Genomic DNA, 23,430 nt, shown 5'->3' with positions numbered 1-23,430 from the left:
GAAAGCTGAATAATGCCTCCGCCACGGCCACAACAGCAACAATGGAAGATTCAGGAAAATAAGAAAGACCCGACGCACTATTCGCTTTTGAAACGGTTAAAGCGGAACCAGTTCCAGGCCCCAGCTTATGGAACGAAATGGAGTTTTGGAAAACTGATGAAAGACCCATGTTTTTATCCAATTTACAGCAACCCCCCTCCCCCACCCCACCCGTAATTTCACTCTGTGCGATGTTTTGATACCCTGTATTCAGAGTAAGGGAATATATGTATCCACAGATGGCGAGGACTTAAGATCTAACACAAAAAGAGACAGTGCATTAGGAAAGCGCGTGACCTCCACTATTGAAGATTCATATACCAAAAAAGTATCTACCAAACATACATAATTTCATTCGAGTGTAACCAAAGTCGTAATATCTGTCGTTTAAGCGTAGGGTTCGTTGAGCAGCTGATGCGGAGGAGGGTGAAGGGAGGGAGACGAGCGCAGATCAGGGTTTCGTTGGAAGCAGGAAAGGTGTCGAAAGCCAAGACAAATATTACACATTTAATTATGACAAGGTAGCGCTGCTTCCCCTCCACTCCACCGATCCAACGCTCCGCCTCTGCTTACACAGAAAATTCATCTGAAACTTTGTGGCTGTCTGGCTGGGGGCTGGGGGACCTGCGGGGCTGGGACTGGGACTGTGACTTCTGCTTGACACTAATGCTTTTAATGATCCATGTTGTCGCTCAAGCTGAGGACGACCGACGCCCATTTGACTACCATTGTCTTTTGGCGTTGTCAGCATTATCAACTCGATCAGTGACTGGGCCAAAACCCGACTCCCATGGGAAAGGCATGCTCAGAAGTTATGTAGTATTTAGTAGTGGTCATTTGTGGCATTCCCTTGGCAGCACATTCACGCGTGACAGGCAATTTTCCGTTTAATTGCCGTTCGTTTATGGGAAATTTGCACAGAGAATCAATGTCAATGTTTGTTCGAGAGAACAAAAGAATTAATTATTATATCCAGTTTCTTGTTTATTATTCAATAGCAGTTCCGAAAGATGTCTGTGGTATATGTTTCCTATTAATTTCTATCAATTTTCCTAGACCTCCTCATCACCAAGTCTGGGGACGCCGGCTGTGTTTCCCCATTTGTGGAAAACAATCGCCGTGTCCTTGTACATTTGACGGTGCAGACGCAACAGCTTCCGATTGGACTTGAGGTACGCGTCCATGGACTTGGAGAGGCGACCCACAAGGGCGTGGCGCACGTTATTAACGGTGCTCTTTTGATAGATATTGCCCCAGGATATCGTGCAGATCTGATCGTCCTGGCGACCGTCGAGGAGCTTGAGCTGATCCTCGATCTTCAGCATCGCTTCCTTCAGCTTTTTCTTTCCCTCGTTCAGCAGGCGCTCTTGGTTCTTTTGGTCCAACAGATAGTCCACGACGTCTTGGGGTAGGTACGGGAAAATATCTTCAACGGGCATAATTTTTGTGGTCTGAAAATTTCAGGGCTTGTAGCTAAACGAAATGTTTGTAGTTGAATGAGAAAAGGTATTTATTGAAGACCAGAATTAGCCTACTTCTCTGAGGCTCGTCGATGTTTGATTTATCTACTAACACAGGGGTTTCTACGCTATAATAGATATTCCATATTCCATATTTCTGTATTCTCTGTTTGTGCCTCTTCACACCTTCAATATTGTGAGGCTAGTCTCTGCGCCAAACAATGGATACCCACTAGTAGATCCAAAGCCCAGACAAGACAATGCCAATGCTAATCACATTAATAAATTATCCTCACCTCCGGTTCGAAGCCGCCTCATTCATTTGTTTCCATTGATTCCGATCGGATCTGTGTGCTTGTCGTGTAAATGAAATATTCTATTAGAGGGAATCGGATTCGGAATCGGAATCGTCTTTGTGCCGTATTCATTGCTGAGGGGCTTGCAGTGGCGAAACATTAATTTTTTCTTCCCCGCATTGATTTATTCAAATTATTTTAATGGCCTTTTGTGGTTTCCTCTGTGTTTCCAATGTGCTAAATGGCAATACAAATTCCTCGAGTATATTAGAATTTGTCATACCTATTCTATACCCATGGTGTCTCGTGAATTAGTTGGAATTCTCTGAGAGGGTAAATATTTATAAGCTACACACATACATATATGCTATATTTTCGCTGAGAAGGTTGTTTAATGCCAATCTGTACTGAAGCGTTAGCTGAAGTTTTTTAGACAGGTTTTCATTCCGAAACGATGAGTCCAAGATCAGTGGGGTAAATATTTATAAGATAAATGGGTTATATTCGTTGAGGAGGTTGTTTTCAAGCGTTGGCTAACGTTTGTTAGACAGGTTTGCATGATAAGAGGCTGGAGGGTGGAACCCCTTCAAATGATACAAATTTCTCATTCGCCACGACTGAAGTGACATTTTATTTGCGGAAGAAGAGTATTGAGGAAATCATTCACAAATCAATCACTAAGGATTGTAGCCAAGTATTTGATTCGTTTCCTGAAGAACCCCATGAAAGATCACTGTAAAAAAGATCTGTGAAAAGTGTTCCTTAAACTCTTTATTCAGTTTTTTTTCATTGGAATTACGTTTGAACTTGCTGTACGTATCGTACATAAATGAAACAAGTTTTCATAAGCCACTCTCTGGTTTCATATACGAGTATTGTATGGGGAGAGTGTGCAGCCCCTCTGCACATAACATAAAAGACCACACGCGTCTCGGGTGCCATTTATGAGCATTTAATCCTTTTGGGCAGCCAACAATAGCCACGACAACGAGCAACCGAAAAAAGGGGAGCGTCTCAAGGGGCATTCTGGTTGGGTTGATTTATATGCTCGGTCATATTTCTATGGCTTTCACTGTCGCACATAAATATCATTTTGGTGTGAGAGAGACACCCACGGTCAAAGCCAAAAGTCAAAGAAACAGTGGAAATTAACTCGAAATGAAGACATTCATCGAACGGATAAGGTCCGGTCCGCTCCGGCCCGGTCCGGTCCGCGTGTAAGGTGTGCCAATCCAACAGAAATTTATGTAAATTTGTGTGGCTTCTGGATTGGGGGCTGGATGATTATCCAGCCACACCCACAGCCGAACTCTTTCCGATATTGGGCTTTATCAGACAATTAGCCACAAATTGTAAAAGTCATGAATGCATTGAAAGTTTCCAACTATTTCCCCTTACGGAGTTTCTCTAATTTCTTTTTGCTTTTAAGCCCAAGACCTCTTCGTGTGTGGCCCCCTCAGCCTGTTTTTTTTGTAGCAAAGGGCAACATCTGTACAATATCGGGGAACTTGTTCGGATTGTTGTATTCTTTTGCCGGTTGCTTGTTTTACAGCCAAAACATAAAGAAAGATTGCCCAAGACCCTTGTAAATGGGGGACTAGGCTACTGTTTAACCGGTTGGAGCGGGGGGACTTAGACCAGTGGAGCACTGGAATGAAAGCGAAGCCTTCTTTAGACTGGTATATAAACATACTTTCCATCGCATTTGCACTCCAAAGGAAATTGTCAATTAGCTTTTTATTTCAAACGGAAATCAAAGTAAAGCTTCCGTTCTATTGTTTTGCAAAGTTTTGTTTTAGTCGGATACGCTTGAAGTGCCCCATCGTTTAGGCAGAGATCATAGATCTCATTCCGACAAAGCAGGGAAAATCTGTTGAATCATTTCAAACAGCGGTGGGCACGTCCTTGCTCACGAGATGCACAAGCGAATGCCCGAGAGTTGCAGAAACAACATACATTGCGTGTGCTCAACTATTATTGAAGTATGACTTCGGGGTGGGATCTAATCATACGAGTATGGGAAGTATCATTAGTAGAGGTTGTTACTGCGTAAAAGGAAATACTCTTAAAAGCAGACACCCACAATGAGAATTCTATCCATGAAATATAATTGAAAGTGTCGAACTTTATATGGAATGGCAGCCACATCAACATGCTATATGGCTGCTTCATAGACGATTGCCTCATTCAGCACTCGAGGAGAAGGAGGAGGAGGAGGGAGGCACTTGAGAACATTTGAAGCTCATGAGACAGAGAGACCAATTTGCACTTTGAATAAGATCCAACGGCTAATTTCCATTGTAGTGCGGCAGCTGTCAAGAGGAGGCCATTAAGAGACGAGAGGCGACATTTGCAGTTTAACAAAATATACGATGCGATGCGAAGCGATGCGAGTACTTAAATAATAAACACATATTGCATGGGCCTTAATTTGACAACTGAAAGGCATGAAATGACACAAGAGACAGCGACAGTGTCCGCTCATTAATCTGTCTGATCAAAAATAAAGAACGAAATCCAAAAAGTTGTAAATTGATTTGCTACCAAATATAGCAGACAGCTCGCTCCAAATATCATGTTATTTTTGAATTCGCCAAAAGCCAAAAGCCTAAAGCCGAAACCAAAACCAAAGCCAAAACTCGGGCCCCGAAAGCCACAGAAATGTTCATAAAAATCATTCATGGATCATTACGAGTATGGCAATAAATCTATGCGAAATATTTCCATTTGTGTTGGGGTGAGGGCGAGGGGGAGGGCGAGCGGGAGGGAGTTCAAAAGTGCTCAAAAGTGTTTGAAATGTGTGTTCCTTTTGGGCTCTCGCCGCATGATCGGAATATTTAATTTCCTAACTGACATCATTAGGAGCAGCACAGCAGGTGGAATTCGTATACGGATCCGAAATGTTTTCATCCATAACATACATCCATACATACATACAAATGTATGCAAAAGCCAGGCATTTGCATGGTAATATCCCACTTTCGGTAGGAATTGTGTTAAAACCTAAACACCAACAAAAATTATAATAAATTTGTTTTATTACAATAAATCGTCATTTAAATGAAATCATGGTTTCAAGCTGATTAATATGGAAATTGTGGCTACACAGTAGGGGTACTCAGGTGCCAGAAATGTTAAACTTTTTTCGCTTTTTATTTTATTTTTATATTTTTGGGCGCGGTGTGGGAAGCTGGCCAACACTCTTCAAGATTATTAAATATATATATTTAATACCTACTAAAAATGCACCCTAGTCCCCCCTATGTCATAGATTATCGCTAATTTATTTCACAAATTAATGACTGCGCTTTCGAGTCGGTTATTTCGTTCATTTTGCCCAGCCATTTCCATATTTGATTTATGTATTTTATTTTCGACACTTTATTTGTTTCAACTTGAAATATTTACACAATTTTCAGATGAAAAATGTAGCTTCAATTTGGGGAATCAAACGGCCGCCGCTCTCGGATTTTCGAACTCGATTTCGGTGGAGCTCCCTTGGCTGGGTTATCGCCACTCAAATGGGTGTCATAAATATTTTGAATAACATTTCGTGGCTTGAGCTTGAACCTAGCTCATATTTTTATTGTCTAGTGATAAATTTGGGCAGCAGCTGATTTAATTTTCAGCTGAGTTTCAGTTTCAGCAATTGGATTCTTGTGACAGAATTTATGTTTTGATTGGTAATATTTTATGGCGTTTATGGAAGGTTTCTACTTTATTTTACGGCTTTTTCATGGAAAGTTGTTTAGCATATGCACCTCTAGGTATGGCCCTCTCTCTCTCTCTCTCTCTCTGTGTGTGCCTCATATTTTAATCACCACAAAATTAACTATGCCACACCAACGCATTTTAATTGTTTGAGGCAGCAAAAAGGCATCAATTTATGACTCGCCTTGTGTCCCGCCAATCAAAAAAAAAAAAACAGACACAAAACAAAAATCAAAATGCACTCAGAGCCCATGCCCCATGCCCCATGCTCCAGTCCCAGTCCCAGTCCCAGTCCCAGTGGAAGTGAGTCTCTTCTGGCACTTGGATTCGATGCGGTTCGATTCGAATCTTTCATTGGCTTCAATTCTATTTTAAGGTCTTTTCAATTTGCATGCTCAATCGATGATCAGCTTGATTGGACCCCATACATACACACACACACACACTCTACGTAGATTTCTGCACTCTTTCCCATTTCCATTTCCATTCTAAATTTTATATGAATTTATTGGCTGAGCGTAAAAGTTTTTAGTGCTCGAAAGTGGATGGACTTCCTGTGGCTTCATTTTGGGATCTGGTGTAAGAGTATTTACAGCATTTGTGCTCTCCGAACCATAACAAAGATTGCTCATTTAGCTAGTTGGATAATTTAAATTTAATGGCTGGATATTTCAGAATTGGATTAGATTTTTGGGGTGAAAGTAGAGGCAGGGAAACGAGAGGAGGAACAAAGATACGTCTTTTACAATATATTGTACATATACAGAAGTTTGCCCATAACAATTGAACAATTCATAAATATTCCATAAGTATTCCGTAGTCCAAAAATGATTTCATTATCTTAAAGGGTTCCCAAATCTATCGATATACCATCTCTTTTTCCCCTTATCTCCTGCCCTAAACCGTAATAATTCATTTTTCGGGGTTCAAACAAATGTCAAATGCAAATATTGACTAACGAAACAACTGAACCAACTGACTGTCAATCCACCCCTCAGTCACTCAATCTCTTTCATACGGTGACCCCTCCATCTATCTGTTACCAAAAAAAAAAAACTACATAAATGGAACCCTTTGTGGGTTAATAACAATATTGACAGGTGAAAACCATAAACTGCAGCGGAAGAGAGGATAAGCAGAGGAACGATACGGAGAGGGAGAGGGAGAAGGATTTGCAGTCGATAAGGACACATAAGGAAGTGTAGACTTCCTTCCTTTTGGCAAATGACTCACAGTAGCACCATGCACTGAGTGACAGACAGAAGGAGGGACGGGGGGACGGAGGTGGGAGATACTCGTGTAATGTGGAAACAAAGGAAACGCACATCGATACGATAGAGCTACCTGATGTGTTGCCATCGCAGTACCATCCCACATTAACATTACAATTGTCGGTGGGAAAGTTAGGCTGTAAATTATCAGTGGTGGTGTCTCCCCTTCCCAGATGGGAATTAGCTTCGATACCAACAGAAATTAGCATATTTAGCCACTGTATCTTGTGTGTGCGTGTGTGTCTGTGTCTCTGGAGGAGGAACTCTGGCCAAGAAATCCCGGACAATGGCTTAGGTAGCCCGTAAATTGTCATGGGCCGCAATGTTTTGGGCCTATGCTAATGTCTCGAACGTTCAACGTTCGGCTGCCCACACACTCGACTAGCTCTGGGGTTTCGTCTCGCCCAGAGCCCAGCGCCCAGAGCCCAGATCGGTCTGAATGTTTGTGTATCCCTCGTGCTCGGGGTTCGTGGTTCGTGGTTCGTGTTCGTGCCGTGGCATAAACAAAAACCGAACTGAATGCACTACCGAGGATCGTGTTGCAGTTGCATGGATGGGCACGGCACTTTTGATTGTTGTGTTTTTGTTCTTTCTGTCCGGGACCAGCTGTGTTTTCACACTTACACTCGAAGTCAAGGTTGACAACGATCCCTGGACCCGGATCGAGAGTCGGAGCATCAAATCGAGTCGAAACCTTGAAACGGAATATCAAAAGAAGAACACAGCAGACAGCAGCTTTGGACTGCGTTAATCCCAAAGGGTTTTTTTCACTTAAGAAGCTGCGGTTCAAGGTTCAGAAGATGACTTTTTGTCAGCAGACGCTCCGGTGACGGGGCCCGCCCTACCTTGCCTCTTAGGTGGCCATCTGCCCCTCCTAGTCGGTGTGTCTCCGCCTACTATGTTTTCCCTCTTATATTATTTAGATTTATCTTTTCCGCTGGTAATCGGAAACGAGGTTAATAACCATTTGGTTGGGTGCCTTCTCTATGATTCGATTTTAATGTTTCGAAAACCATTACCGACGATCCACCCAGATAGGATCTGTTGGTCTGGACTCTATCCGCCCTCGAGCCCCGACGACGCGCCGTAATGCTAATGTCAATTTGTCAGGCTACCAAATCGAGGCACAGCCACAACACACACAGCAAGTGACCGTCTCGCAGCTCTCATCTCTCATCTCTCTCTCTCTCTGTCTCTGTCTCTGTCGCGGCCGATCCTCAATGCAGAATACGGACTGCAGATCCTAAAGATTCTGAAGAGTCGTTGTCGTTGTCGCATGATATATGGGCGCCCTACCTACCCTGTTGCTTCTGCTGCTGCCGCTTGTAACCGCGCCCCATTAAACGGCGGGGGGAGTTCGAGTAAGTCAGGGGGGCTCAAACTCAAACCCAAGCCGAAGCTTACCCGAAGCCGGTTCTTTCGTCGTCGTCGTCGTCGACGGCGTCGGCGTCTTCGTGGGCAGAAAGCAGCTTGTTTCGCCTTTGCTTTGCTTTGCTCTTTCGCCAGTGTTGTGTTTTCTCTTACTCTCTCGTTTCTCTGTTCGTTTTGCTGCCTCTCTTCGCCCATGTCATTGTCCATTATCATCGGCCTGACTGCCTGGCTGCCAGACTCTGGCTGCTCTGACGTTCACTTTGTTCCGACTCTCCGCGCTGACAACTTCGTATCCGCTTCGGCTCGCGGCGCGACTCTGAACTCAGAAGCAGAGGAGGAGAAAATAGAAGAAAAAACCCGTCTCGTATCGCCATCTCCGGCTCTGTGTGTGTCTATCTATCTGTGGCCGTTGTCAATGTTTTATTTTTTTTTGTTGTTTTTACCTCAACTAATCATAATGAAAACCCCGCTTTTCATCTCTGCTGTCGCAGCAAATTGAAAATTGTCCAAGAAACGATCAAAGAATTGATTCGAATTTTTTTTGTGCCTGGTGCTGTTGTGTTGTGCCCCGAAATGATAATCGGAAATACGCGCTCCAATCGATCCATCTACTTATCAACCAGCACATGCTGCTTATAATATACTGCCACCGATCTGTTGCTCGCTGCTTGCCAGAGAAGTTGAATGGAATAGAATATATATAATCTACATATTTTGCATGCTACGTGACTCTATAGGAAGTAAGTTCCATCGATCGACGATATGTTATCAGCGTTGTTTTTACCGAAACAAATTTACATAAGACATTTACATTTTGAGGAAATGTTTTGCTACAAAAACGTACACACATTTTAATGATTTATCCTGTTGTCTTTCGTTGCAGCATGTTAATACTAAAATTTTCAAAAATGTCCCGCCATAACGGGGCTCTGGAAGTGCTCCTACTGCTCTCCCTCTTAGCCTTGCAAGGCGCTCAGCCATCGACGGCCCTGATGATGGGCCGCAGCAGTGGTTACAACACGCAATCGAACTTTGAATTGCTGGACAACGATTCGCGATATATCTCATATCAAGGTAAGACGGTGGGCCGGGCCTGAACGGGGCGGTGCGGGGACTATCAAAAATGTTAACAAAAACTGTGTCAATTGCCAGGGCATCGAATCAATCAATGGGCAGCCAGGCACTTGAGCGTGGGCCCGTTGTAAATTGGGTTGATATCTGTCAGAGTGTTCCGTACTCTGCCACCTGTACTCCGTCCGTCCAAACAGACGGATAAGCATCCGACATGTAATCTTGCTCTTCGAATAGCCCCATTTCCAGAGTACCTCTCGTCTTTTAATCAGAAAAGGGTCTCGTGTTTTTCTCGAGTATTTTTTGGTGAAATATTTGCCGTCTCTTCCCCGCTTTTGCAACGGAATACGGCCTGGAAGTGCAAGCTTAGCTCAGAGTTTTGTTGACAATGATTTTAATTTTTTGCTGTTGTGTGTTTTTGTGGCTTTCAAGTTAAATATTAAAGTTCAATGGAAAATATGCGGAATTTCATTTGTTTATGGTGGGCGAGGAGCCCTTCAATGAACGTGAAACATTATACAATATTTATTTATTCGAGTACTAGGGGGCAACCCCGGTTCCATTTGCTCAAGCAAAAAAGCAAAAACAAAACAAAAATTGCCCTCGATGGACCGCGATTTATCAAGAATTTACGCGCATTAACTTTTTGGTTGACATTTCATTTTTGCCCACTGTGCTATTTTTATAAAAGAGAGATGAGATCTAAAAGATCAATGCCAGAATTCAGATACCATCATATCGTAACAACAAGTGTTTTTTCTTCCTTCTTTTCAGATTTAATGTCAACCGCTAAACGATTTTACGATCCCGAAACGACTTGGTATTCAGAATTGCTATTCGATGTGGCCAGGAGCCAAGTTATAGTCGGTGCCAGGTAAGAATCCCCCGAATCTTATAATGTTAGAATGGGTTTCCGGTAAATTGAGTCACTGTACCAGTCACTGTGACTAGACGATTCCGATAAGTGGGTTGCAAAAAAAAACCCCCCAACAAATAGATTTTCTCCCTAGGCCTATCAGGGAAAAACAAAAAGTATTGCATAAAGTTAAACAAAAACCGAAGAAGTTAAACAGATGCAATGCGTATCTACAATGGGAACTGATAATGATAATGATAATGATACTGCTCTGCTGCTTCTTCTGGGCTACTTGCCACAGTGTGACGCAAGTTCCAAGAGAGACATAACGCGGTACTAGGGGGAATATACTACGGGGAATAAAAACGAAAGTGCACGCACGCACCTTCGGTCTTACCAAAATCTTGAAAATATCAGCAGCCAAGCTTCGAACACAATAAAAACCCAAACCCCTCGACAAGAACTTTATCTCTAGTACCTGCTTGTGCTGGTGGCTAAAGGGAATAAATAAAGATAATTGAGTGTAAAAATAAGAATAAGAAAACGAAAACGAAGGGGAAAAGCGGAGAAAACATAAAACGTAACCAAATAATATTGCCAAGGGACAGAGAGGGGGGACAGGGCAAGGGAGAGGGAGAGGGAGTGTACGAGTAAGAGTACTCGTGCGTACTCTGCCTATTTGCTGAGCAATTTAATATACTACGAGTACGAGTACGAGTACGGCTACGAGTACGAGTACGGCATTTCTTTGCTTTTCATTTACGCGCTCTGAGAACTCGACGCGTCTTACTTTGGAGTTTGCTTCTCCTGTTACACCTCTGCCTCTGCCCCTCTCTCTCACTGTCCCATTTAGAGAACGAGCCCGATAAGCAACCACACAGACACACACACACACACACACACTATAGTGTCGTCATAGTGCTGATAAACGCACCCATACAGGCACAGAGCCTTAACCCATTGGCTGCCATAGGGGGGAAGTCGTTTATCATGCATGCTGCTACCTTCCCCATGTCGTCAATCATTTGTCTCTGAGTCTCTCTGTCTCTCTATCTCTCTGTCTCCGTTTCTTTATTCTTTTTCTGATTTTTTTTTTTTTTTTGATTAGTTATTACTTATTATTTTTAGACCCTTTTCTTACCATCTTTTTCCCACTCATCATATTTACAAGGCCTTAAATTATGGTCTCCCTGCTTCACATGTGTTGGCCGAGATAATGATAAGAGTGTTCAGAGATACTCGAAGGGCAGTTGCTCCACTTGTGGAGCATGATTGTGTGTGTGTGTGTCTGTGGTGCCCCATTTGGCGGGGCCCATACATAACTAGGTGGGCAGATAGGCAAGTGGGCTTTATGAGCCACATAAAATGTAATTTATTTTTATATAATGTGTAGGCTTAGGTGATAAAGCCCACTAATCAAAGGGCCTAGACGTGTTACCAGCCCCAAAGCCCTGATATTGAGAAAGTTACCAATGTTTTTTGAGCTTATTCTGTATTTTAATCTCTAATAAATCCATTTTTTATAGGGTTTCCCAAAATAGTAGAGAATACGTGTGGTTAGACCCCTTTGAAGACCCTCACGCACTCAAGCCACCAACTGACCCTCGGAGACCCTCGCCACTAAACCACAAATCATAAATGTAGATAATAAACCGCTCTCGCATAAAAGTTAACTAAACTAGAGATGCACAATTGTACAATTGTACAATTGTTTTATATGATTTGTGTGTGTGTATTTGCCCGCCACAGAAGATGATCTCTGTATGGCTGTGAGTGCATGCTCCTTGTCTGGCCTGCAGACACACTTGACACGACTGCTGGCTCGGATAACAGGGGCCGCCTGTAGCTACTACACTACTCGCCGCCTGCATTTGATGGGGGGCGGGGGTTGGGAATGGAGAACGGAGAATGGAACTGCAATTGGGAATGGGAATGGGACTCCTCGGGTTTACTTGTCCGTGTCCCATGACGAGTGACGAGGCAACCATCGCGTAATTTTCTGTGATGAGCAGAGAGACAGGAGGCAGAGGAGGAGGAGGAGGAGGAGGAGGAGTGCACTGGGATCAGGTCCCTCCATGCAACTGGCCGAAATTTGATATAGACTGCATTAAAATAATATGCCGTTTTGTTTTCGCTTTCGTTCGCTCCACAAGACAAGACCAGACCAGCAGCAACCTTTTTGTAAGTTCCTATATACACATTTGTGTAGTACATATTGTATATATCGTATACATATGTACATGTGTATTTTTTCGGGAGGGTCGCTTAAACTGTTGTTTTGGCTTGTCGCAAATGGAGCATGCAAATGACCTGCTGGGAAGCATTTGAAATGTTTATACGATACGATACGATACGATACATATGGCCAAACAAAATATTGTATGTAATATAAACAGGATGCATTTTCCACACTTGGGTTATTGTTGATGATAGATTATGAGAGCAACGCATTTTGGATTTGGGATAAAAGAGTAACCTCCCAACTTAGACCCAATCTAGTGCCAACCTAGTGATAGACCCCCATTAAAAGTAGATTAATTATCGAGGCAAATGCTTAAATATCTTATATCTCCAATTCTGAAGTACCTGAGATAGCAAGTATGTACAAGTGTTCCACCTGTGACAGCCGCCAAGAGATCAGTGGAGGCAGGGCAAGGGGGCAGGGACAGGGGCTGCGGCTGGGGCAGTCAACGTCAACGTTTGCGGCTACTGGAACTCACACGGACAACGAAATTGAAATCAAAATTAATCAAGCCATGTTGCACCAGAGCACCCAAACGCAGCCTCTCGGCCCCCACACAACATATTGTACTGCAGGGGGGGCAGCAGCAGTGGCTGGGGCAGGGGCAGTGGCTGGGGATCGGGCAGGGGGGCGGGCAAACATTTTGCATATTTCTATTAAAAACTCGGCAACAAAATGTCCATGTGAACGTGGAGTGTGCGACTCTTAAGCAGCTCCCAAGACTGACACACAGATATTCCGATTGAGATTGAGAGACCAGGAATGCGGCAGCGTAGGCAGATCGCGGTGGAAAAAATAACTGCTGCAGTTTTAACAGAGATTAGCAGCGGACAGTGCAACGGCAATTTTAATTACAAGTAACCCATATATACCCAATACGAGTACGAGTACGAGTACGAGTGTACACCGCCTCGGGCTGCCGCCAAGCAGGCGCTGGTGCCTAGACCGAACGCCCACGCGTCGTCGCAAGCTGGCGGCGGCGTCGGCGTCGGCGACGGCAGGCACTTGAGCAACAGCTTTGCCGGACAAACGTCAGACGACAGGCATGGCACCCCCACCCCAACCCCAGCCCCAGCTCCAGCTCCAACTCCACTTGTGCGCTGCGCTTACAAAAAGGCCTTTTTGTTATCTTGTCGCGTTTGTCGCTCAAATAAAAGTTGGCGGCGCAGGCGCAGGCGCTGCCGCAAGGTGTGCAAAATATGCGAAAATTTTAAAGCTCAGACGCAGACACAAACACAGACACGGACATACTCGTGCATGCCGTACACAGATGTATGTAGATCATATTTGTGTGTGTGTGGTGGATGCAAATGGGTCATGGCGCATGCGTTACAGTTTGACTCGTACTTAAGCTTGATTTTTAAGGTTGATTGTTAAATTTCCCATGGATGGTGTCTCTTTTATTAATTCATATTCCTCCAATGATTGGTGTTAAACGATTTTGCACATGGTTTTGATTGCCAAATTAGTATCTCCTGCTTACGTGCCTGCCTGCAGGTGCGTTAAATTCTGCCTGGAATATCAGAGGAGAAGGGGGGAGTGTATCCCCCCAAGCAAACACATGGGAACGCGTCTTTCACCTACATACATACATACATGCATACATTCATGCGCATCAGTCCATACTTGTATTTGCACGCACGCGCCCCGCTTAGATAGCATAGCCCCGCACCGCCCCGCACCGCATCGCATCGCAAGTGAAAAGAGAACAAATTAAAAAGACCAACAAAACAAATGGCAAATAAAAGATAAGAAGTAGCGTGAGCCGATGCTCGGAGGGAGAGCGAAACATGTGTATCGGACTCTTTTTCACACCTCAACTGAATATTTGCTGGCACCAAAGTGAGACGTGAAAGGTGAAAGAGGGGCAGAGGGGCAGAGCGAGGAGAAGTTTCTGAAAAGCAATGCTAATTGGCAAGGCCGTTGCTTATCGCTTAAGGTGCTGTTGTGGTTGTTTTTCTACAAAAAGAAAGAGCACATTGAACTTGTAGGCCAGAGACACCATGGGAATAATGTAGTGAATATTTGACATAAATTTAAGGAATTTAAATAAAGTTTTGTTAGCGATTTGGACAATTGTAGTGGTGTGCACACACCACATTTGAAGCCCCATACTCGTGTGGATATTATGTGGTTCCACATCTGACTTATCGACGGTTCTTGTGGAAGATAACATTGGCAACTTATTAGTACTACTCGTACTCGTACTCGTACTCGTATACAGGTGTGACATATTTGTTTCTCTTTTTGTTCACGCTTTCAGCCATAAGTTGGCATAGCAAATGTAATCACACCGTTAAGACGGCACTTGTACAGTACAGTACACACACTATAGTACGCGTACGCGTTCGAGTACACAATCAGCACAAATAATTAATTTTTGCAGCCGTTAAGTCTGGGTGGGACTTTGGTTTTTCCCCCCATTGGCATTTTGCACTATGGTTTGCACCTTTAATATTATTTTTTTTTATTTTTATTTTTTTTTATTTTTATTTTTTTTTATTTTTATTTTTTTTTTTTGTCGCAGTTGTAATATTTTATGATTACTACGCGACACTTGTCACGTCATTTTCATTAGCTAGAAGCGTGTTTTTGGCGGAGAGGCAACAGAGTTATTCAACATCCGCGCAAGTCCATAGATAGCCCATAGATAGCCCATGCTTTGAGGGTCTTAGAGATAGATGCACTTGTAATCCTTCATTCCCAATGAGTGTGGCTTTTTGTTGAAGCGCAAGAATTACGAGGGTCTTATAAATGTATTGGTCTGTCCATAGTTCTACGAGTATATTGACCCAGTCCGTTCAAGGACTGGACCTTATCCAACTGGCTTTACAATGGTAAATAAATGCCCTCTTCTGTGGACAAACCAGCACCTTGAAGTGGCATTAACTGTAGAATTAATTCTGAATTAAAGGAATATACAACTGATCTTTTATCGATCTTTTTCGATCCTTAAATTCAAATATGAAGCCATTAACGAACCTCCCTTTGAAGTTGCATCTGCCAAAACTGGCGGACACCTTTAGCTCCTCTTAGCCTGTTGACAGCTGCTCTTTTGGTTGGGGAGCACGCGAAGGGCGTTGGCAGTCGTCTGTCGTCTGTCGATGCTTTTTTTTTCATTCGATTTTGCAAATGTTGGCATGTTTATTACCTCATCACGTACCGCTTAAGTCGCACACGCAGTGGCCGGCGCAGCGGCCTCAAGTTACCACCTGAGCCATAGCCCGGCATGGGGATGGGGATGGGGATCGGACTGCCACGCGCCATTGCGCCAGCTGCAATATGACTGATTGATATTGGGCGAGAGAGCTGGGAGCTGGGAGCTGGCTGACGACAGCTTTGGCGATCGCTTGCCCAACACTGGATTCAATTTATATCCTAAGGCCGCTAAACAGCCTCAACCGACCATTAGACGACTGTGGGCCGAGAGACTGCGTCTTGGCGTTGTATGTATAGTATTTCTCTGTTGGCGACTAGTTAGTTGGCTTTATGGCGACGTCTAGTCGGCGGCATTCCTTCTCAAGCCCAAGCACGGCGGCGTTCTCCATTCCACAGTCCACACTCCACTCTCCACTGTCCACTGTCCATTCTCCAGATACCAAATGCCGCCGCCGCTGCTGTCCAGCTTGAGATGTAACCATTTAACGATTGCCTCTCGCGCATTCGAATGTGCACTTGATCTATTGATCTTCGTGTTCGTTTCACGAAATGCGCGTGGCGTAGCACAGTGGTTGTCTTGGAGTAAGTCGTGCGACAGTGGTACCAAAAGCGCCATAGCTTTGGCCCACGACGCACCAGCGAATGCTGCAAAGGGAATGCCCGAGAATTGAAAAAAACCTCATACATGTCGTGTGCATGACGCGACACAATGATGCTTGAACAAGCTTACATGCTTGCAGTAAAGCTGTCATAGAAAATATCTTATCGATGCCTAACCCTCGTCTATGCCTACGGCGAAGCCTAGGAGAGTGCGCCCACAAAGAGTTTGCCAATTGGCAATTGGCGACCACTGTGCACTGTGCAGGGGCCGGTGTCGGACCGGGCCAAGTTTCGTTACCAGTTTGCCTTGCAGTTCAATGCACTGGCGGCCAACCAGTTCAAAATTATGACAGCTGATGGGGATGGGGTTGAAGCCAAAGCCGGAGCCAGAGCCAGAGCCAGAGCCAGAGCCGGAGTCTGTCTCAGTCTCAGTCTCATTTGTTAACAATTGTGGGCCGTCTCTCTCTCTTTAACTGTTACTGTTAGCCTATTACATTCCCCCGTCCGTCACTGCTCACCCCCCAGATTATTCAGTCGACTACAACATTTGCAACATTTTATCTTGACTCTTTGCAGAGACACCTTGTACCGCATGTCTTTCGATCTGGAGCCGCTGGAGCGGGCCAGCTGGGAGGCGACGCCGTCGCAGATAGCCATGTGCCAGGCAAAAGGCCAGTCGGAGCGATTGTGTCGCAACTTTGTGCGCGTGCTCCACAGCTACGGTGAGAACCAACTGTACGCGTGTGGGACGAACGCCTTCCAGCCGAGCTGTTCGTGGCGCCAGGTGAGTGGAAAGAGTGGTCGTTGTGGCGACACCAAGTGACGCGACAGTCCACCAACATCAGCAGCAGCAGCAGCAGCAGAAACTAAACGAGCTCCACTCCCTTTCCCTTTGCAGATGGAGAATCTAACCGTCAGCAGCGTCGACAGCGGCGTGGTCAAGTGCCCCTTCCATCCTCAGGCGAACAGCACCAGCCTCCTGCAGGCCAACGGCAACATGTTCGTGGCCACCGCCACCGACTTCTCGGGCAGCGATGTGGCCATCCTCCGCACGGGATTGCAGTCCAACAAGGTGTGTGATGATTCTTTTCCACCACTGAATCCATTGCAACCTTTTCCATTCCAGCGCTTCCTTCGCACCAAGCAGTACAACAACAACTGGCTCAATGGGGCACAGTTCGTGGGCAGCTTCGAGGCCGGAAACTTTGTCTACTTTCTGCTCCGCGAATCGGCAGCCGAGCACATGACGTGCGGCAAGGTAAGAGACTGCCTTCCAAGCGTAACGATCGCCCTCTAAGTCCAGCTGTGATTCTTCCTTTTAGGCAATTTATTCACGCATTGCTAGGGTCTGCAAGAACGATGCCGGTGGGGGCCAGCTGCTGCGTGACAATTGGACATCGTTCCTGAAGGCGCGGCTCAATTGTTCGCTGCCTGGCGAATATCCGTACTACTTCGATGAGGTGCAGGGCATGACCTATGCAGAGTCCGAGCACGTGCTCTATGCCACCTTCCGAACCTCGGGGTGAGTGACGAAATACTTTAAGGGGAGCCCCAAACTAATGACTGATTACCCACCCCCCACTCTAACACAGGTCTAGCATCTATGGGTCGGCTGTGTGCGCCTTTAACCTCAGCTCCATAAACGAAGCCTTCGACGGGGCCTTCAAGCATCAGGAGCATGCCGATGCTGCCTGGACAACGGTCAACACGCCACAGCGGAGTCAGTTCCAGTGCGCAGGAGGCACCACCGGCTTTGGCCACCTGCTGGAGAGCTCCCGCTACCAACTGATGGACCAGGCCGTCCAGCCCATTGGCGCCCAGCCACTCTATCACTCGAAGCTGGAGCAGTTCGGGCGCATAGCCCTGGACATACTGAATACCAAAACGGAACAGATTCATGTGCTCTTCGTGGCCAGCAGCGGGAACCACATCAAGAAGCTGTCGGTGAAGTACGTCAATGGCGGGACACAGACCTGTCTGGTGGAGCTCTGGCAAGCAGACGACACCGGCAGCAGTGTCCTCCTCAACATGGCCTATCTGAAGGTCAGCGACTCGCTCTATCTGGGGACAGATCTGGCCTTGACCCGGGTTCCCGCTCAGCGCTGCAGTCGCCATGTGTCGCAGTCCAGCTGCCTCAACGCCATGGATCCCTATTGCGGCTGGAACGAGCTCGTCGAGCGCTGCATGCCTCAGCCGCTCGACTCCTCCGGGTTTCAGCACTGGCAGCAGGCCCCGCAGCTCACGTGTCCAGTGCTCAATGCCCCCATTGACGGTGGCTGGTCGACGTGGAATCCGTGGAGCGTTTGTCAGCAGCACGAGGAGACCGATAGCAACTGCCTGTGCCGGGATCGCAGCTGCAACAACCCGCAGCCACAGCATGGCGGGGCTAGCTGTGAAGGCATCAGCACGCAGGTGACGAACTGCACCCAACACGGTGGCTGGACGGAGTGGTCCGCGTGGTCGCAGTGCTCCCAGACCTGCGGCATAGCGGTGAAGATTCGTCGCAGGACCTGCGGCAATCCCCGACCCGCCCACGGCGGTCGCACCTGTGTGGGATCGGAGCAATCGGAGATGTATTGCCGTCACTTGCCGCCCTGTCCGGTGCCCAAGCCCCCGTCGGTGGACGGTGGCTGGGGACCTTGGGGCGAGTGGAGCGAGTGCAGTGCCCAATGCGGTGGAGGTTTCCGAATGCGACGTCGTGAATGCAACGATCCGGCGCCCCTGAACGGCGGTCTCGACTGCCCCGGCTGCCGGCTGGACTACGAGGACTGCAACATGCAGAGCTGCTCGGAGGTGCGTAAGCTCAGCGCCTGGACGCCCTGGCTAACGCTGCCGACGGGCAGTGCAGGCAATTCCAGTGAGTCGCCCCACATTGAGCGTCGGTACCGTTATGCCTGCCGTGCCACCAGCCCCGACGCCAGCTCCGTGCGCATCAGCCTGGCCAAGGAGGAGTCGCGTAGCTGTCACCAAGACGGCAGCTGCCAGAGGCATGGCGATCATGGCGAGACAGCCGATACGGAGTCGGACTGGTCTCCGTGCAGCGTCAGCTGCGGCGGCGGCACCCAGCAGCGTCAGCGAGGTCGAGGCATCCAGAACCGGGCGTGCAATCTCCAGGAGTGCCCCACCGACGATCTGCAGCCCAGCAACAGCATCGACAACGAGCTGGAGCACGAGTGGGGCTGCTGGTCGGAGTGGTCAGCCTGCTCGGTCACCTGTGGCCTGGGAGTGCGCAGGCGAACGCGTCGCTGCCTGGGCGGTCACGAGCGACTGTGCAAGGGTCGCGCTCTGGACGAGCAAAAGTGCGAGATGGTGCCTTGTGAAGGTTTGTTTTGTTTTCTTACACTTTTCTCAAGTTCTGTTGATCTTAACGTCGCTTTGTGTTTCGTAGATTTTCTTGGATGGAGCGCTTGGAGTGAGTGGTCGTCGTGCTCCAGTGATGGCATACGTCTGCGGCATCGTCGCTGTCTGATGGAACAGCCCACGTCCGTGGAGTGCCGTGGGGCAGAGTTCGAGAAGACCGCTTGCATGCCCAACGAGTGCGGAGGTAAATACACTGAACGAATACTCCCTAAAATGTTCCATGCTTATTTGTACGTTTTATTTATATGCTTTGCAGAAGTGCAGACGGCCTCCTCAGCTACTCTGCCCATTGTGATCGGGGTCTGCGTACTGGTGACTGTGGCCTGCTGTCTGGCCACCTACCGATTCACGAAGCAGCGTTTCCTGCTGAGTGCCGAGGAGGCCCTGAATAAGACAACGACAACGACGGCCAGTTTTGATACCTATCCCAATCAGTACTCCAGTCTGCCCACCAAGGATGTAAGCCTAACCCCAGCGAAATGCAACACAGAAAGGGCGTCTAGAGTCTAATGAATGAATGTTTTCTTCCAGCAGTACTATGATCAGCGCCCGAAGCGGCAAAGCAGCTTCCGCATGCCCGCCAAGACGAGCAATGTGGGCAATGGCACACTGAATCGGAACCACAATATGCATCACAACAACACGCCCAAGGTGCTGGCCAAGACGTACAATGACTGCGAGACGGGCACACTAAAAAGGCAGTCGGCACTCAACAATTGCCGAGCGAACATTGATGATGAGAAGTTCTAGAGCTCATCCTCATCAGCCCAAACTGTGCCATCATTTGCCATGATCTACTTGCTGTTTATGGAAATGTTACAACGATTATGAAACCATTTTGCACACAATCGATGCAGTTGCAAAAAGTTCCTTCTCTGACTCACATTGAGTCGTGTTATTTAAGTTAATTGAGGTAGTTGTGGATCTAATTAGTTTTACCATGTAATACGTATCTATCGGATAAGTAATGTAATGATAAGTGTGTCGAAAGAATCGTTGAACAAGTATTTTAGTTGGAGTGCGTTTCAACCCATTCCCATTCGACATTTTCGATTCTAGGTTATTTCATTTCGTTATTGTTTACACATTTTCGTTTATCCTTCACATAATTATTGCCCCCTACCCCACCCGCCCTTCTTGTAGATATTGTCATTTTTTATTTTTTTTTTTATTATTGTTCCCTCTTTAGTGTAGTACGATCAAGAAACGACACTAAGTATGTATGTATAATCAAACAAAACAAAAGGCGAGACTGAATGTTAATATTTTTGTAGAAAATTGCTTATCCCAAAATGTATGCCATGCAACACAACCAAGAAAACGTTTTCATGGAGAAAATTCTGCTTATAATTGTAATTGATTCGCATTTAAATTATCATATATTAGATAGTGACCAAGCCTAAGTAAGCAGATATTATTTTTAGTCTACTTTGTAAGAAATATCGAACAATACATAAGGAGTTTTATACTAACCGAAATGAAAATTCCCATTCTACAATTTTTGCCTATATAAAAACCTTCCGACTGGCTATAAATATAAATAGGCTAGAACTGTGCAAACAACTTCACGTACGAGTATATCTACACCGATACAGCAGTTTTTGGCATCTCTCTTAAGAACAAGGGAATCTTTAATGAACCCCTGTTAAATCTTAAATGAGGATACACGGCATTATACCGAATATTTTCCTGTGAGAAGTCAATGAAAGAAATATCAAAATACGAGTAGTAGAGAGCATTGACGTGTTTATTGCTTTTCATAAGGGATTTGATGTTTTTCCGCAACTATTTTAATCAGTGGATTCAGTGGGAGTAACGGGTCCGCGAGTGGGGCGCGTGGGGCGCGTCCGGCGCGTCGTACGACGCGTGCGGGGAGTGGGTCGAGTACGGGGAGGGCGTGTTGTTGGACCAGACTGAAGAGCTCTAAGGACATTGTCACAGGAGAGTGTTTGGCAGCGCACTAGAGTCACTGGAAATATAATAAAAGGATATAAATCGATCAATCAGGAATGTCATTAAAAATACACTCCGGGCTATCCTCGTGGACTTACATTGGCAGGTGGCATTAGCCAACTGGCAACGGGTGATATTACGCCAACGACGGTTAGTCCTACGGCACTGGTTGTTAAAGGCAGCAGTAACATCGTTGGTACTTCCCAGACGGTTCTCATTGCGTAGACATTTTGCGTTCTCGCGCTGGCAAATCTCGCGGCCGCGCGGGGATATCGTCGTCTCCTGGCTGGCCACGTAAATGCAACCGATAGCTAGAACTTGAATACGTTAGAATCTTCTACTGTGCAACTGTGGACTCGACTCCTAGATTCTCACCCAATAGCAAAGCAATTTTCCACATTTTGGTGTTGTTACGAAAAACTCACGCTCAAGTTCTGTGCTGGAACAGTGCTGACACTTGGGCTTTTATAAAGGCCTGGCAATATTTTGGGAAACAGCTGTTTTCTCCGTATGGAACAGATTCCATTATTAAGCACGGAACAACGGTGCATTCAAATGACTAAAAGACAATCAACTCGCATTGTCAAACATTTCCTTTAAAGCTTTTTGAGTTTTTGTTCTCGGTGCACTTGTGTTTCATAATCTTTATGGCTGGCTTGTATATAAAGGGTTCGACGTTGATTGGGTCTTCAGTAGTTATCAGGACAAGTAGTTCTCAGCAACAACAAATAAACCGAGAGAATGAATATCAACATAGTTTTGGCTTTATTCGTTGGTAAGTCCGTATAACAAATCAAGGACCAATTTCGGCACTATCCCAAGCTATTATTGTCATTTATAGTCCTCTGCCTGACCTTGATATCTGGTCAGAGGGATGACTGCGAGGCACTGCGACGCGCATGCGAAACTTGCTCGAGTAGTTTGAATAATCCATCGGATCGCAACCTACCCACTTTGAATGCGGAGTGCAGGCGGAAGACTCGTAATACCTGGATTTGGCGCAATGTTAACCGATGCGAGCTTACCAGATTGAATTGTATAGGTAAGTGTATATTAAGTTGTTCAAATCGTGGACTACTGATTCTAAGCGAAATTATTTGTGTCTAAAGGATCCAACCGTCGCATGAACTGTGCAGATATTGCTGAACTTGCTAGAATGCAGCGTGTCAGGACCTGAGGAATTGTTGACAACTGATATAATTATAATTCAAAATTAAATATACAAGAGAGCATTGAAGTAAAAACAAACGTGTTTATTATATATTATACCCAGTACTCAAAGAGTGATAAAAACTCTGGTAAATAACGTTTAAAAATAATGTGCAACGTTGACCGCTCACAAAAACTATCGAAACTTGCAATTCGATAAGTGCCATGTGCCGTCTCTAAGCATGATCACTTTTTCCTACAATCGATAGTTCCATTGTTCGTTTTGCAACACTTGTAGCCAAACCATTTGAAAGGCGTACGAGATATAGCGTACAGAGGCAGCCAGTATTTTAACGATAAGCAAGTAAAAATCTTCTTTTTTTTGGGATTTAAGTTACCAAACTACCCGTGAGTAGCGTGGGATTATTTGGCCGCCCGCCTTTTGAAGGTGGAAATTGCCAAGTCAAGTGTAAAAATCTTCGGAAGGCTATATTTCAGAGAAAAAAGGCAAGATCGGTGAAGGACCGACTCGGCCAGGATCGCAAGGATCCAGCCTGTCGAACGGCATCAAAATCTCGACTTCGAAAACGGGTCAGATTTTTGGCAAATTCAATGATGTAACCATCATGATTTTTTGCGAAAATCGTGATAAGCTGGATGTCCTTTTTTCTGATGCCTTTCGGTTGGCAGGACTCTTCTGATCACGAAAAGACATGCCGCGCCCCGATCGGCCGCTGTGTAGCCGAGATATAGCTTGCACAAATCACCAGTATCTTAAAGATACGCAAATCACAATCTTCGGAAGGCTATATCTCAGGCAAAAAGGGCCAGATCGGTGAAGGACCGACTCGGCCAGGATCGCAAGGATCCAGCCTGTCGAACGGCATCAAAA

General features: G+C 45.9%; 4 protein-coding genes across 7 annotated transcripts in view; 2 read left to right on the top strand and 2 right to left on the bottom strand.

The window, feature by feature from the left end:
• Positions 1-20,931, top strand: part of Sema5c (Semaphorin 5c) — a 39,569-nt gene extending 18,638 nt beyond the window's left edge. Inside the window, exons 1-11 of one of the 3 annotated variants that reach the window (XM_015187475.2) lie at positions 8,378-8,888; positions 9,032-9,222; positions 9,994-10,093; positions 16,653-16,860; positions 16,975-17,148; positions 17,203-17,334; positions 17,399-17,598; positions 17,669-19,398; positions 19,465-19,620; positions 19,693-19,895; positions 19,968-20,931. In XM_015187475.2, coding sequence (XP_015042961.2) covers positions 9,033-9,222; positions 9,994-10,093; positions 16,653-16,860; positions 16,975-17,148; positions 17,203-17,334; positions 17,399-17,598; positions 17,669-19,398; positions 19,465-19,620; positions 19,693-19,895; positions 19,968-20,186 — 3,312 coding nt within the window. In that variant the 5' untranslated portion in view covers positions 8,378-8,888; position 9,032 and the 3' untranslated portion in view covers positions 20,187-20,931. Of the gene's footprint in view, positions 1-8,377; positions 8,889-9,031; positions 9,223-9,993; positions 10,094-16,652; positions 16,861-16,974; positions 17,149-17,202; positions 17,335-17,398; positions 17,599-17,668; positions 19,399-19,464; positions 19,621-19,692; positions 19,896-19,967 lie in introns of those variants that run through there. The other 2 variants (XM_015187476.2, XM_002134931.3) reach the window with 2 other exon arrangements.
• Positions 1,092-1,478, bottom strand: LOC6900595 (uncharacterized). The gene has a single exon (XM_002134932.3). The coding sequence runs from the start codon at positions 1,476-1,478 to the stop codon at positions 1,092-1,094; it is 387 nt and encodes a 128-aa protein (XP_002134968.1).
• Positions 20,932-21,156: 225 nt separating the features above from the next.
• Positions 21,157-21,874, bottom strand: LOC6900593 (uncharacterized). 2 transcript variants are annotated; one of them, XM_002134930.3, is made up of 3 exons: positions 21,765-21,874; positions 21,488-21,700; positions 21,157-21,405 (listed from the first exon to the last, which is right to left on the bottom strand). In XM_002134930.3, the coding sequence occupies exons 1-3, from the start codon at positions 21,787-21,789 to the stop codon at positions 21,227-21,229; spliced, it is 417 nt and encodes a 138-aa protein (XP_002134966.2). In that variant the 5' UTR covers positions 21,790-21,874; the 3' UTR covers positions 21,157-21,226. The 2 variants fall into 2 exon arrangements, with proteins under 2 accessions (XP_002134966.2, XP_033240841.1); XM_033384950.1 differs by having other exon boundaries at positions 21,488-21,706; positions 21,765-21,838.
• A 188-nt stretch (positions 21,875-22,062) lies between these two features.
• Positions 22,063-22,633, top strand: LOC4813572 (uncharacterized). The gene is made up of 3 exons (XM_001353578.4): positions 22,063-22,164; positions 22,231-22,431; positions 22,499-22,633. The coding sequence occupies exons 1-3, from the start codon at positions 22,131-22,133 to the stop codon at positions 22,564-22,566; spliced, it is 303 nt and encodes a 100-aa protein (XP_001353614.2). The 5' UTR covers positions 22,063-22,130; the 3' UTR covers positions 22,567-22,633.
• Positions 22,634-23,430: the final 797 nt, after the last annotated feature.

Source organism: Drosophila pseudoobscura, chromosome X (genome assembly GCF_009870125.1).
Source record: "Drosophila pseudoobscura strain MV-25-SWS-2005 chromosome X, UCI_Dpse_MV25, whole genome shotgun sequence".
Lineage (NCBI taxonomy): Eukaryota > Metazoa > Arthropoda > Insecta > Diptera > Drosophilidae > Drosophila > Drosophila pseudoobscura.
This window is presented reverse-complemented; position numbering and strand designations above follow the sequence as displayed.